General features: G+C 45.2%; 2 protein-coding genes across 2 annotated transcripts; both read left to right on the top strand.

The window, feature by feature from the left end:
• The first annotated feature begins 7218 nt into the window (after nucleotides 1-7218).
• LOC141916351 (NACHT domain- and WD repeat-containing protein 1-like) lies at nucleotides 7219-10952 on the top strand. The gene is given in 5 exon segments (XM_074808734.1): nucleotides 7219-7495; nucleotides 9380-9603; nucleotides 9605-9781; nucleotides 9783-10317; nucleotides 10320-10952. Coding segments are annotated over 5 exon segments (1431 nt in total). The 3' UTR covers nucleotides 10538-10952.
• Nucleotides 10953-11072: 120 nt separating this feature from the next.
• On the top strand, nucleotides 11073-15092 carry LOC141916350 (NACHT domain- and WD repeat-containing protein 1-like). The gene is given in 4 exon segments (XM_074808733.1): nucleotides 11073-11124; nucleotides 13785-13946; nucleotides 13949-14126; nucleotides 14128-15092. Coding segments are annotated over 4 exon segments (588 nt in total). The 3' UTR covers nucleotides 14324-15092.
• The last annotated feature ends 425 nt before the right edge of the window (nucleotides 15093-15517 follow it).

The raw sequence follows: 15517 nt of genomic DNA, 5'->3' as shown, positions 1-15517 counted from the left end.
AGCATGTACATTCTTCCACATTCTGTCCAAAGAGTTAGCAAATCATAATCCAGCTAAGCAGAAAGACCCAGAAGATAAAGATGGATGTTACCTTGGCCATCTCCTGAGCAAGAGAAGTTGTTCCTTTTAACACTTGCCAGGTGATCAGCTGCCAAATGCCTGCCTGCTTCCTCCTGCTGCCTATTTCCTGGCTGTACGGTGCTTTAAAGGTGTAAAGCACTAAATCAGCGCTGAGTGTCAGTCCAAATAGCACACAGGACACACAGAAGTATTAAAAACCACAGCTTTATGCATTTCACAGTAGCACATCTTTATTTGGGCCCTTAGCTATCATTGTCTGCCTTTCTTGTGCTGTTCTTTAAAGGACCCAACTGGCTGGGGTAAGACACAAGACCGAGGATTATATGGAAGGTAAGGCTGGTGTAGCACGGCATTTCCTACAACCTTAACCAGCTTTTTGCTGCAGCAAGGGTTTTTCTCTCAAGATATTTTAGTTCTTTGCCAAAATAATGAGAAATCAGAATATACATCCATAAAAGATTTTCTAGGAAGCTCACAAAGACAGTTTGGATTTAGTATGAGCTTCTTTCATCTCTGCTAAGAAGACAGGACACTGATAAGGCAAACCACTAGCAATGGAGAAAATACACTGTTGATACCAAAGCTGAGCCAGTTACTCTGCACACAGAATGCTGATATTTACCTCTTTAGGATGCTCTTACTACTGACCCCAAGGAGATCTGGTTTGTCCTGTGTGCCCATCCACTCTGAGGAAAGGGGTTTAGATTTCATGAGGCATCAACAGTGGTTCTGACTTGGTAAACACCCACAAAATTACCTCCCAGCTAAGAATTTAATCCAGCTCTCATGTGGTCTGTGAGCAAGCTGTTGGGAGATGATGGCTCATGGAACAGACAGACGGTGAGAAAACAAGTTCCCTATCATGCCAGAGCCCACGCTGCCGCTGCCATCGTGACTCACTGTTGCTACTCACTTCACCTCTGTGATGACATTTCTGACAAAAAGGAGATGTTGATAGTGCTAAGATCAACATTCATGAGTATATTTGAGTCTGGTCTCTCTTTTACACTTGTGCATTTGCATCTTTCACACATTATCCCTAGAAAAAAATACCATTTATAATATTTTCTATCATGACCCTTATCTGTTTCCTTTATGTTCCAAAAGAGAATCTGGGGAGGGAATGTTTTAGAGAGCTTTCGAATGTAATGTTTTAGGAAGAATCAGTGTGAGAGTGATTTCATCTTCGCTTTAGGGTACAGGTAGGCTATAGGCGTGGAATGCAGGAAAACAGGTCTGTTATGTTTAGAGGCTTGAACATTTTTATAGCCTGAGGAAATAAAAAATGTCCCTGGAAAAGATTTGGTTGGTTGATTTTGTATGATTTGCAAATTACAGAAAACTCACCAGAAACTGTAACCCAAACGCTGCATTCCTGCAGAAAGCAAGCTGCTGCTTTTCCAATTATCCCAGCCCCTGATGGTTCTCAGTCGAGCTGGCACATCTTGACTTTCCAAAAAAGATCTGCTAGTTGGGGACTTCTGGTCCCACTGCAACCAACTGCTTGAATCAGTGAGCGAGCTAATTTTCTTTGATTTGTTAGTGACAAGAATTGGTAATCAGTAATAATGACAGGTACATGCAGTGTGAGATGCATACAGCATGTCACATATTGCAGTGCCTTGAAGAACAGTCTAAAAAGCTGTGACTTCAGAGTCCTAATGTTGTCTTAAATTAGATTTAGAATAATGTAGGCTAAACCCTAATGCAGGCTCTCTGTAATGTGTGTCTCTTAAGGTAAGACGCTTCATCTCCCTGCCTGTTTGATTTATGACAGATTAGGATGTCGGTTAATCTCTTCTTATTTGCCTAGATGACTGAGGAGATTAATCAAGTATTGTCTGCAAAAGGGGCCATAAATACAGATTACTAATTTTTCTTTGATTATTCCTCTGTATGCCAGAGGGATACAGAGGGGATACAGACAAGGATAGACACCAGCCTCTTAAATCTCATTTCATGAGAAAAACAGAAAAAACACAGCAGCTGCTTTGTCTGATACTGGTTTTCTCTGACATGCTCAGTTCAGTTTCCTGGAAAAGGCAAAAAGCCACAAAAATAATAGCTTATGGTCTCCTGCGACAAAATGGGGAAGCAGAAAGTGGTTCCGAGCGAATGAATCTGCTTGGCTGGTATAGCACCATCTCTGTTTCCACAGGACGTGGAGAAAGCAGCACTTCTGATGGGAAAAGCTACACTGAACAAATACCGAAACACACACTGAAACAAACTGAAATAGCAACGTGCTGTGAATATTGGAAAACAGACCAGCATGGAAGGGCCTCTGCTGAGATGTTTGCACCAGTTACCTCCTCTCCCTGGGCATTCCAAGGGCACTTGGACAAAGATTTTATTTTTTTACTTGTTCTCTGTTGACAGCTGCAGTTTCCTGCCTCTGAGCTCAGCAATGGGCACTAGGGGCGAGCGCTGCAGCGGCACACACTGATCCCCTCTGTGGGGGGATCAGCAGGTGGGTCACGGATGTTGTCCTGCACTATAGAACTCAAAACTAGGAGCAACAACCGAACAGCTTCTGTCGCTGGAGTTCTACTGTTAGCTGTAGTATCCCTCAGGAAGTCTTTTTTCTTCTCTCTTTCTCATTTCTACGTACTTGCCATTTTTTTAAAAATTATTACATTTCTCTTTCTATCTTTGCCCATGTGCTGCTTGTCCGGGGATGGTACCCCAGTCCAAATGTAGCCAGAGCAGCATTTATTGTGCACAGTTTAAACACCTTTTAGTAAATTCACTCTTGCACAGCTTGAGAGAAGGCAAATAGTGACAGGGCATGGGCGTACTCCCTGGGTATTAAGAAACCTGCTTTAAATGGCTGGGACTGCCTGAACCATGAACGATACTAGTACTGGCAGGCTTATGTGATGCTAAAATACAGAGACAATTATTTCTAAAATAGTCAAGGGTAGTGAACAAAGGGACCTCAGGTGTACAGCACCTGACAGAGAGCACATTTAATCCCTGAGGATTCTGCCCAAGTGACAAACACTGGTTGCTATAGAGATATCTGTCCTCTTCAAATACAGATGGATCGCTCCAGGATGCAGCGAAGTTTCACTGCATCTCAGTGCAGACTGTCAACCATTTCCTACTGTTCCTGTCAAAGTAGCTGAAATTTTCCCAGGCTTTCCTTAAAAAAAGGAGCAAGCCAGCTTTCTGGAGAGAGGCACCACAGACTGGTGTTCATTGTCATTAGGCATCTCCCCTTTAACGAGCAGTCTTTGCTGAGTAGCAGCATGAGCTTCAGTCCAGATACACACTGGGATTTTCTCTGTGGGAAAATGGTTCCTCTTCCTTTCCAGCCCTCCAGCAGCCTGGTCTGAATCTTCATCAGCTCATTTTTTTTCAGGTAAAAAAGCTGAAAAGTCCTGAAGCTGCTGAATTCATCAGGCACTCTCTCTGCTAGAGCCTGCAAAGTGTTACAATGCGGTTGAGACTACTGTGTTTAGCAAAGAAGCTGTAAGCTTGCAGCTTCATTTGAAAGGGAAGATGCCTGTAATCTGCTGTGTTTTATGTACAGCTTTCTTCCGTCACACCCAGTTTACACTTAGAACATGTCAGAGATGGAAGAATTCTGCATTCGTTCAGAAACTAATGGCATTTGCAGTGAGGCCAAATTCAGCCTAGGCACTACTGTGCAATAATAGCTCAGGGCAGCGCAATGCCTGTCTGCACACAAAGTCTGCAGGCTTTCACAAAACCCTGGGCAACACACACTTGATTCCCATCCACCACTGTAACAGCAAGAAATATTTGTGAAGAACTTCTCTTCTTGGACAATATCCAAATATTTCCCACTTCCTCTGCCTACTGGGACACGGTTGCCAGACTGAGCTCCTAAAGTGGTAACTGGCAGCGGGTAGCAATGACTCAGATTTTCAGGAATTACAAAACTCAGTTTCCCCTTCTTCTGAAAATCATTCACTCTGTCTCCATTTTTAAATAAGAAAACACAGGCTTAGATAGGCTCTCAATTCCACAAAAAGTGCCTCCCAAAGAAAGAAAACACTGCAGCATCTCCTCCAGTAGGCTGTAACATGATGAATACGCTGTTTGGACAGTGCAGTGTCTCCAGCCTAAGCAGATAGGTCAGCATTTACAGAAGCAGAGCTGCAGTTTCTGGAAGGAATGTATGAGAACTGCAGACCATCTGAAATTAGTGGGCATATAAAGCCACAACTAGCGTTAAGAATTTAGGTACAACACCTATCCAAGTCACGGTGGACCTCATGTATTTTCAGAAACAGTTTTGGGATGAAGGATGTGACACGTGATTGGATTTTCACCAAAAAACAGGGTTATAAGTTGAACCCGCTCTCTCACTGTGAGGTTTGGAATTCACGTGGGCTGGAGTGTAAAGTGATACAAGGATTTCCCGTAACTGCTGCTTGGTGGGAGCTAATGAATTATTCCAGGGGTATTACACGGCGAGTGCTCGCTCCCTGTTGGACAGCAGTGCAGACATGGTAATTCCTAACCCAAGAGAGCGCTTTCCTCCTCTGACACTGGCACAGACTTCATTAGTGATCACTTTTCATTTAGAGCAGCCCCAAGGAAAGCTGCAGATACAGCCATTCCCCATCCTAATTTTAGCATTCTCTCTTGTACTGCTTTATCACATGATTATGTAGTGCCACGAATGTTTACAAAACTTGGGGGAGAGAATATTCCCATTACGAAGAAATTATAATTTCATATGACAAAAAATATCTAAGGAGAAAAATGTCCTTTACATTCCCCCTGTCTTTTAATCTTGCAGGTGTGAAAAGTATCCTTGAATATAAGACCTGTGTATCAGTGAACAGGAGAGGGTGCACGTACGTGGGCACTGGGAGCGAGCACTCATCCTTGCGTTTGTGTGCATATAGGCACTTACTTTTCTTCTTATTTGCTTTGTCTTCTTAATTTCTCTTGAATTTACCTAGTTTGTTGTTTGATTTAATTCAGTGAATATGTCACTTAAAAGGTGTCACAAGGATTTTTCTAGAAAGTGGTAATATCCCTTGTAAAAAGCACAACAGGAGTAGTGGCCATAAAAATTTCACAGACTTGACTCTGTATGAAAAGATTCCCTGTAGGTAGAATTGTCTTTTATTGTGGCTATTTATCACTGCTGAGATGGCCATCAGTGGGGCTGAGTGGTCTTAAAATAGGATGGAGGATTTGCCACAGAAAGATGGAAGAAATATATTTTTCTGGATCAATGCTGCTGTGTTGTACTCTATAACTACAATCCAAAATCGCCACATCCAGAGTTTTCATATTAGCAAGTAAAAACACAGTGTGACAAGTCTAGAACCTTGAAAATGCACTCGCATTGGTAGTGTAGTAATGTGGGCACAAGCCCGTAGACACCTGGAAACCACAGTTTTACAAGGCTTAACCACAACGTCCTCTATATGAAACTCAGCACAGATTTTAGATGATAGCAACACGAACTGCATTCTCAGTGCAAGGTCTAAAATGACAAGTAGACAATCTGGCTCCAAATTCCTAACTCCTGTTGTGCTGCACAAATTCTTCCATGCAGACATGGCCCAAATGTTCATGGGTTTTCCATCTCCTTAGAAGCGTCCTAGGAGTCCAATACTGTCCTATTTCCTAGAACTTTTGTATCAAATATATTTGTATGCCTGAGTTGTATGGATTTCAGTGAAGAGTGAGGTGGCTAACCACAGCACCTGAACATGAGGGTTTACATCATCCTTTTGGTTCTATATTCAACTGGAAAAAAGGTTCCATGTATAAATTCCACATATAAATTCTGGATGTACTTCAGGGGTACTTAAACTAGTCCTGATTATACTAATTTGCACAGAACTTCTAACATAAAAGGGGCTACTGAAATATTTTGGATCATTATCTTCCATGACAGAAGATAGGCTTGAAATGTTGCAGCAAATACCCTAGTCTTGAGGTTCTTTGTCCTGAAAAACTTAAGTTACTTACTTGGTCACCCATGGTCCAAATCCGTAAGTCTTTCACAGGAGAAATCCCTACTGAGAGATTTTGAATATCTCAGCATGTTTTGCCAAGTTCCAGTAATTAAAGTTGCATACCACTAGTGTTCAGACTGATCTAAAAATTAAACGTGATAGAATGACTTAATTTTCCCATGTCACTGTTTTTATGGTAGTATTGATTAGTCTAATAATCTCAAAAAAAATTTGTGGAGGTAACTGACTTGAGATGGGGTATTTCTGAGCTTGTAGACCCTGATCACAGAAACACACAACCCTCTCTGGAGGAAACTGAAGCCTGGCAAGCTGTCAGCTGGTCCCACCTTCACTGTAAGCACCAGCACTGCGGCGCAGACTCCATCCCTGTAGCTAAAGTGAGACATACAGAGCAGGCCACATGCACTCAGGTCTACTGGACAAGTAAGGTGGTTTTCAAAAGTAATTAGCCTGCCCGAGCAGCTTCACAAATCGGCTAGTTGATGGGGCCAAGATGTCAGTAACTGCCTGTAGTCCCTAAAAGACAAAAGGAGCCCTGACAGGCACACACATATGGTCCAGCCCTAAACACAAGAGTCTCTTCAGAGCAGAAGAAAACGGGTTGTGTGTATTAACGAGCAGCTATAAGAGGCAGATGGAGATACACATAATACACATAAGGCGAGAAGCTCTTGCTCCAAGCTTGCTTCCTGCCCAATACCTCAATATTGAGGAGGTTTTCTCAGTAACTACGGAATAAATACAAATTCCCCATGCAAAGAACCAGAAATGAAAATGCCATAGCAACCACCAGGGACAGAGCGGGGTGTCACACTGCAAGCTGATACCTGTTCCATGCTTCTGCCCTACTCAAATCCCTCCGATTGCTCCTTCTGACCACTGACAGCTCCCCATGGCAGCAGCCCACCCCAGCTTCCTTGAAGCACTTTGACAGCCCCAAGCAGAAATGCACACCCAGAGGTTTACACCTTGCAGAAGGGGAGAGGAGGCTGAGACACCTGCAAAAGTGCCAGGTTGCTTCCTCAGGTTGTTTTGGTTTTAGAAAGGGAGAATGTTTTGTTGAACAAGGAGAATAAATACGCAGTCCCAGGGGGCATAATTGAAGCCACCCGTAAATAAATAACCAATTAAGTCTTTGTGCAAGTTGTGCCTGATTTCCCTCAAGATGCTTCCACCAGAGGCCAGTGACAGAGGGGCAGAGACCCTGAGAGCCTCACCACAGCGTTACTGCACCCAGGAGCTCAGCGTCGCTGAGCTCCCACCTCCTCAGCAGCGCCGTATCACGTGTGCCGAGAGCAGCAGTAGGCACTCGGGCAGTGTCTTCCTCAGGATGGTTCTCAGTGTGTACCTAGAAATCTCAGCAGAGCCAGCCACAAAGGTTTCACTACTGCCTCGTTCCCTTACACGCACCGAAAGGGCACTGCTCAAGGACTACACCGTGGGTTTGCGCTCTGAGCTCACTCTGGCTGTTTCCAGACTTCATGGATACCGGATGCTTTTCAGGATCTCACTTCCCCAGCCCAGCCTTCAGTCTAACCAAAAGTCCCCAGCTCAGTCCTGTTCCCTTAGCAGTTCTCCACTGTCCAGGTTTCAGCTGAGATAGAGCTAATTGTTTGGGGTTTTGTTTTTTTTTTTTTTTTTTCCTTCTCAGTAGCTAAATAGTGCTGTGTTTTGGATTCAGTATGGGATTTGACATGAGAAGAATGTTGATAATGTACTGATGTTTTTAGTTGTTGCTATGAAATCAAGGACTTTTCAACTTCTCGTGTCCTGCTAGTGCACAGGTACACAGGAAGCTGCGGGGGAGCACAGCCAAAACAACGGACTCAAGCTGGCCAGTGGAATATCCCGAATCATCTAACATCCTGCTCAGCATGTAGGTAAGGGTTGATCAGGAAACTCCACTCAGGTTTTGGGACAGTGGTTTCAGGATTCTCCTCTCTGGGATCACTAACTGGGAATGGGCCCGGCATCGGTCAGCGGGTGGTGAGCAATCACATTGTGCATTACCCGTTTGCATTTTCTATTATTATTATTATTAATTTTATTAATTTAATTTTAGTTCAATTATTAAATTGTTTTTACCTCCCACCTCCAAGTCTCCCTACCCTTTACCCCCCTCCAACTGTCCCCCCATTCACCAGGGGTGTGGGAGGGTGAGCAAGCGGCTCCGTGGTGTTTGGCTGCGGCCAGCTTTAAACCACAACATCCCCCCAAAGCCAATCTTACAGCACCACCGGCCAAAGTTGCCAAACCTATTCTGCTCTGTGCTTCCACCACCTCACCTCCCTCCCTCTCCACCCAGCCAGGAACACTGTGAAGGCCTGAGGAGCAGCTGCCATAAAGCCTCTTCTCCGTGGCCCTGGGGCAGGCTGGGGCTCTGCCTGGCTGTCCCCATCCAACACAAAGCCACAGGGCAGCTGCAGTCACCAGCAAGCAGCCCGAGCAGCCCTCCCTGGCAACCTTAGGTGCTAAGGCAGGCAGCCAGTCCACATCCCAGCTGTCGCTGCAGCAGCAGTGCCTGAATGCTGGACCTTTTCAGCCTGTTGCAGGGACTCCTGGGGGAAGGACCATTATGGGCACCAGACTGTGCCCCGGCTCATTGCAGAGAAGGAATTTGAAGCCCTAACTCTGCAGCTGTCCGGGGACTCTGCCCAGCTCCTGACACAGTGGTACTGGCGGGATGAGAAGGCGCTGCCCACCTGCTGGCATCGCCTGGAGAGACACCTGGCAGGCTGGAAGGCAGAGAGGGGTGGGCTGCTCGGCCCAGAGCAGAGATGCTGCTACCACAAAGCAGGAGTGTTCTGGCAGGGCTGTAACGTCCTTCTAACCAGAACTGTCAGGGAGAACAGCTGTTTGTTTCAAGGCAACATCAGACTGTATACAACAGGAAAGGTGCAGGGAAGGAAGAGACTTGGTAACTATCTGCCATATCCCAAATCCTGAGGAGGGAGGTTGGTGCTGACGAGCAAACAGCAATACACCAGATAGAAACGTTTGTCCTTTTCTCCCCCAGTCTCCCTGACCACATCCAGGAGTACACCTAGCTCAGAGGACACAGGGGATGCTGACCTGCTAGCAGCACATGAAATACAGAAGGACCAAGGGATGTCACACTCATGTTGATGGATGGCTTTTCCTGTGCTCTGTTCTGAAACTGAATGCTCACATCTCCCTTTTTTCTTTTTGTGCGTGTGTGTGTAGCAATTGAAAGGGAGATTGAACAGGGTCTCCTCAATACCCAGAAGAGCAACCTGCAGGCTTTTGTATTCCTCAGAGAGGCTGGGGATTCCAACAGACAAATCAGGCAAGGGACAAACAGTGAGTTATTACAAAAAAAGAGGACAATCTGGACAGTGAAGCACAACAGCTGCTCAGCAACCTTAAAGCAAAAATTGCAAGCCATTATCCCAAACACTTCAAAGTACACACACTGGCATACAGTAAAGACTCTGGGAACCCTCAGTGCAAGGAGAATAAAAAATACCTGAAACAACTTTGTGAGCAGTTCACTGCTGTCACTAATCACTGGGTTTTAAAGAATCTTCGATACTGAGGACAGATCATCAAGGAGCCAGGGCAACTTTCTGCAGGAGCTGGGCCACCACACAGCAGCTCTGTGCCTGAAGAACTGCAGCTTTTTCTGTGGGAGACAGAATTTATTGGACAATATTTTTCACCATGTTAGGCAGAACAATAATAAAACCCACACAACCCTCATCCTTTATGGGCCCACCAGGCTGTGGAAAAACAGCTGTGACATGCAATCTATCTGAGCTGGTGCAAGCTGTTTTAGGGCAAGACAGTGTTGTTGTGATTCGTTTGCTGGGGACATCCCAGCGGGGTTCTGCCACTCACAGCCTGCTGAGGGACATTTGTCTCCAAGCACGTTTAGCATTTGATTTGCCACCGCCTCCAGCCCAGCCCAGCCAGGCTTGCAGTGATTTAGTCTTGTTCCTCAGTGAACTCCTCCTTGCTGTCTCCCATTGTGGCAAGCAGACACTGGTGGTGTTCCTTGACTCTCTGGAGAGATTACTTCCTGGCGATGGTGCTCACAGATTCCGCTGGCTCCCTGTAGATTGCCCTCCAAAGGTCCACATCATCATTTCCATTTCCACAGCAGAGCCTGATACTCTGAAAGCTCTCCAACACGCTGTGCCTGAGGCTGAAGCCTGCTTTGAAGTAGGACCATTATCCTGTGAGGAAATGCTAGAGATGCTCTTAGCACCAGACAGACATCGGCTAAGCCCAGCTCAACAGGCCGTTAGAGCTTTCCTAGTGGTGGGCAAGCCCTGCTCTTCAAGCTGGCCTTCCATGAGGCCAGAAAATGGGCATCTTACACTTCACCTTCAGAACTAGTGATTGCTGGCACAGCCCAGGACACCATGAACCAACTGTGCAAGAGACCAGGAAAGTCACACGGCACAGTCCTCGTGGCTCATGGGCTTGGCTATATCGCTTCCTCACAGCGAGTACTGCTGTAGCTCTTAGGGAACAGCCCATATTTCCTGCTGTTCACAGGGAGTATGTTTAAATTCAGCCAAATCCAGTCAAAGCTCTCAGTTCTTGGAGCCTGTGAATGTGTTCATACATATATTTAGGAAGCACAACATTCCTCTCATTCCTGGCAGCCTATCGAAAACATTGTCTTGAAGGGAGATGTTCTGGGATTGCTTGGAAAAGGAAATCCATCTCCATGGCTTATCCCACGTCTAAGCTCTCAGCTGAGACTGCTGTGTGCATGTGAGCTAGTGAGATTGTTGGTGACTAGTACTTTCAAACTGCCAGAAAAACCACTCACCCTCCCACTACGGATATCAGTGTAAACTGTAAGGGGGAGGATAAATCATTTCCTTTCATATATCACACTTCATTTGCAGGAATAGGCTGTCAGACATGGAGGTGAAGGACATTTTATCCCTTGACGATGAAGTTCTCTCAAAGATTCACCAGTTTTACTTCATTCAAGTAAAGCTATCCTGTGCTTCCCACCTCCCCACCGGGCACGGCTCCGCAGCGATGCGGGCAAATGGAAGGCAGATGGCTTCACCCTCTGTGGCTTTGCACACAGGTACTCCTGGAGGGCAGAGGAAGAGAAGCCAAACCTCTGCTTATGGGATGTTCCCATCCTGGGCTTTCAAGCACCCTGCTTAGACTCCTCCATTCTTAAACTGTCAGTGCTGAGGCTAGAAAAAACCCAGCTCTAGCTCCCTGTTCCAGGACATCTATTACTTTTTCCCTTCACAGGCAATTTGTTGAAATGGTGCAGAATTGTTATCTATCAAAACAAGACCAAATCAAGAGGCATTTTCTCCTGGCAGATTTATTTCTTCAAGAAGGACTTGGAGCTGGGGAATGAAGAAACCTCCTACGTTGCCACACTTTAGCAGGATCTTGAATGCCAACAGGAAGGTGAGGAATATCAGCAAGCATTTCCATACCTGTAAGCTCTGGACCAGGTCTCTGCGTCTCCTGACTGCTGGACAGGGCCTGAAATCATAAGACAATGGAAATCATAGTAAATAACACTATTCAGTGCTTTCAACAATGAGAAAGATTTATGGTTTTTTTAAAACAGGTATCTCCAAACCAAGGAGATCTAAAGTCATTTTACAAACTTTGTCATGCAGTCTTCATATGTGTAAAAGGCTACTGCACAAGGAAGGAATTTATTATTCACAACTGCAGAAAGGCAGCCCGCCTTAGATTGTAGCAAGAGAAATTTAGTCATAAAAACCATTTCCTACTAACAAGAAAACAATGAAAGTCCTGGAAGTGCTGTCTGGCATACCATGAGATAGCATCTAGCACTGGAGTTGTGAAAGCAAACAGATTAATCCACAAGCTGTATCTCAAATCCTCTGTCCTGGTCACTCCTAGGTAGCCCCTCAGCCACTCTGGTTCTCTAATACTCTTGCAAATCTGAGGAAGTTGAGTGAACTGCCATTTCATTTACTTAATGGATGAATTGAGGCACTAAACTGGGATGTGCTGGGTAAGGACCGGGCAAGAGTGGGTACACAGAGCAAGAAGGAGAGAACATCTATCTCTGTAGAAATACAGTTTTGCCTGTGAGCTTACCCAAAGGCAGGATAAAGGTCCATTTGCCTTTGTGCTCAGTCATGCCCCAGTCCCATTCGCAATTGCTTCAACAAATGAGGATAAAGTGGGTCATTTTGTCGTCAGGACAACAAAAGCACATGCTGACCTAGATATGTCTGAGGGAACCTAATCTTGCTCTTGGCAGACACTACGGGGTTCAGACTGTACAGGGGGGTTCCAGGTGGGGAAACACAGCATATTAACAATCTCAAAATGTCTCTTTTCTGTCTGTGGTATCAAGAGCAGCCTCTCCTCTTTGTGTATCACAGCAGGCGTCACAGTGATGACACTTACTTCTGACTACTGGCTGCTGGTGGCAGGTTCCCAGCATGGCTCAATGTTTGTCTGGAATATGGGAGTTTTTGAGATGCTGCACGCCCTTCCTGGGCACTCCAGTGAGCCTTCTCCACTTTTTACGGTTGGAAAGCGCTTTTCATGTCTGAAAAGAGCTCCGACAGCTTGGTGATCCTTGAGCTGTAGGCACACAGACACCTGCCAGCATTCTCCCAACTGCTGAAAGCACTGAGAATCCCTCATTTTGTGAATCCTCCTCTTATTTTATAGCTGAGGTGTGTGAAAGTGTTTGGAAAAGGAACCTGCACTTAATCAGTTCAGAGGGCGAGCCTCAAGCCAGTGCATGCCTGAGGCCTGAAATACTAATTCATTTCTGAAATGTTTTAAATTTTAACTCCTAAAAGCTGCCTTGTTACCCACCTCTGAGCAGGAGCCAGGTGGGATACACAACATCTGGAGCACCGTCTCTTGCCAAAGAGGTAAACAGCCAGTACAGACCAAAATGTGCAGGATCTAGTTAGACGTCTTTCAGAGCAGAGGAAGCAAGTGGGCTGAACGGCTCCAGGTGCTTCAAACATTTGTTCTCAACTAAGGCAGCAACGTTTTGCCTTCTAGTATTAGGATGTTATCCTTTGGCTTTACTTACGTTTCTGTACAAGTTAATGAACGTGTATTGTTTTACCTTTTACACAGGACTAAGGAAAAAGCAGCTCAGGAACTGATGATTTCTCCCCCATCCCAGCTTTTCCTTGGTGTGGAGTTTATCAGACCAGGGGTTGCTGACTGACACACTGGATAGCATCTAGGAGTGTGAAACCTCATTTATCATCAGCAGCAGAAAACCTCAGCACCTGTCCCAAATACAGGCTGTGCTGCACTGTCCCGTGGGGGGAACTATGTGTATTTTACCCAACACGAAGACACACAAAAAGTCATCATCTGGAACGCCACAGAAGGTGAACTGCATCTCAGAAATACTGCATTAAATTAAGCCTGCAGATGGGGGTAGGATAGAAACAAGACAACTCACAGAGACAGCAAAGGCAGGGTTAGCTTTCTGAGCATATGACAAGCATAGTCTGCTCCATTCTGCTTTTTCTAACCATCAGATTTAGGAAAATTTGTTTCAGGCTTGGAGAGCTTTTTAATGACCTCTCCAAAGTTTTTGTCTAGAATAGCTTATTATTATGACATGGGAAAATTGGAAACATGAGTAACATGCAAATTATTTCACAAATAAAGAAGCCAGTCATGAGCCCCATCTGAGGGAAGACATTCACGTGCAGTTGGAGTAAGAAATCAGTGGGAAATCAGTCTTGCTTTTACACTTTACAGGGGAAGTGTGTGACACACTGGACAGCTCTGCCTGAGCGAGATGCCTGGAAATAGCTGAGCAAAACCAGCTCCTTTTCAGAGGGTTTGTACCTGGAACAGTCCTTGTCTTTCCACTGAACTCCAGGCAGGATGCAGCATGAATTCCACCCCCACAGCCACAGAAACCATCAACGACATGGCAATCAACAAGCAGGAAAAGCAGCTTGCCATAGCACACGATGATTTAGCCCTTGGGCTGGGTATCATCCCTGCAGATTCATGCCCAGTGATCAACAGGCCCACCTACACCTTTAAAACTCAGATCCCTGGCTCTCTGATTTCCAGAGTTGTTGTCTTTGCAGATTAGAGTCCTCTATGGCACCACTAGCAGGGACAGTCCTTTATGAGTGCCCTCAGGCCCGAGCATTCTCGGAGAGCAGCCAGCACTCAGTGGATCTGAAAATTCCCTGCAGTGTCTCTGGGACTTGGAGCTCTGTCAGCAGGAACACGAGATGTGCTATTATAAGGTACTATGGCAGCAAGACAGCATCAGGAGTTGATTACTGCCCTGAGCTGTCAGGGAGGATCCAACTGACAGGATTCCCAGCTCTCAAAGAAAATATCCAACTCTACAGGTAGCTGTCCAAACTGACAGGCAGTCAGCTATTCTCACATCTCAGACTGATTTCAAAGCATCCTTACATCTAGATAGCTATCAAGGTGTCAGTGCTAAGTGAATGAGTGCTGTTAACACCACTCTGACACTAAACGTAAGTCATAGAGTTATTTATCTACAGCTTATTGCTGCTCATTTAGCTGGTGTAAACTAGATAACACAAATCAGTGAAGACAATGAGACTTCACAAGTTAACAATAGCAACAGAAGGGGTAAATTGGGCCAGCTCAAGAGAATCCGGGAGGGGGAAAAAAAAAAGTGATGGAGGAGGTTGGATCAATGCTGTTACTCTTTCACCTGACAATATACCACAGACACAGCTGAGCTACTCCTTTCCATAGGTGGAATAATGGGCTCTTTCCTGCACAGCTGTAGAGTGCTTCACAAGCTAAGGGCTTTATTTTAAGATACTTCCCATCCTCCTTCCAAGACCACTCTTGTAAAAATCTTTATTTACTATCTCTAGTCTTAAGCACCGGATAAGCACTGAATACTCTAAGGCATCTTCACTTCAACCTGTATTTACCAGCATAACAACCTAATCCTAACCTTCCATTTTCAGCCCACATCTCTCCTGAAAGGCATTTGCTGTGCTCGCTTCTCAAAAGATGAGAAGTACTTGTACACTGGGTTGCTGGATCAGTCCATTACAGCCTGGGATGTTGCAAGTGGTGAGTAATTGTGAAATGCTAGGAACGAGAAAGTCTGTACTCCTTCCTGTATTCAACAGGCTTGTGGCATCCTTCATGTTGTAAGAAGGGAAACTTGCCATACAGCAACAGTTTGTGCAAGTATCAGAACAGAGGCTATAATACTGAATCCAGAGGTAGCATATTAATTAGCATTGACTGGAAGCTGCAGTCGCAAGGCTACAGTTGGAGTATTCCAGCACGTAGTAGAGAAAAATATTCTGGGTTCAAATATCAGCAGTGAGTTCAAAGGCAAAGCAAGACAGGTTTCTGTAAGCTTCTATTACGCAAATCATGTAAAACGCTCTAAGGAGAAACAACCAGCATGGCTTAATTTTCCCCCTCTCCTCCTAGCTCTTCACATGTCCCAGTTTTACCAAGTTCAAACT

This window comes from Strix aluco, chromosome 29 (assembly GCF_031877795.1).
Source record: "Strix aluco isolate bStrAlu1 chromosome 29, bStrAlu1.hap1, whole genome shotgun sequence".
Taxonomy (NCBI): domain Eukaryota; kingdom Metazoa; phylum Chordata; class Aves; order Strigiformes; family Strigidae; genus Strix; species Strix aluco.
This window is presented reverse-complemented; position numbering and strand designations above follow the sequence as displayed.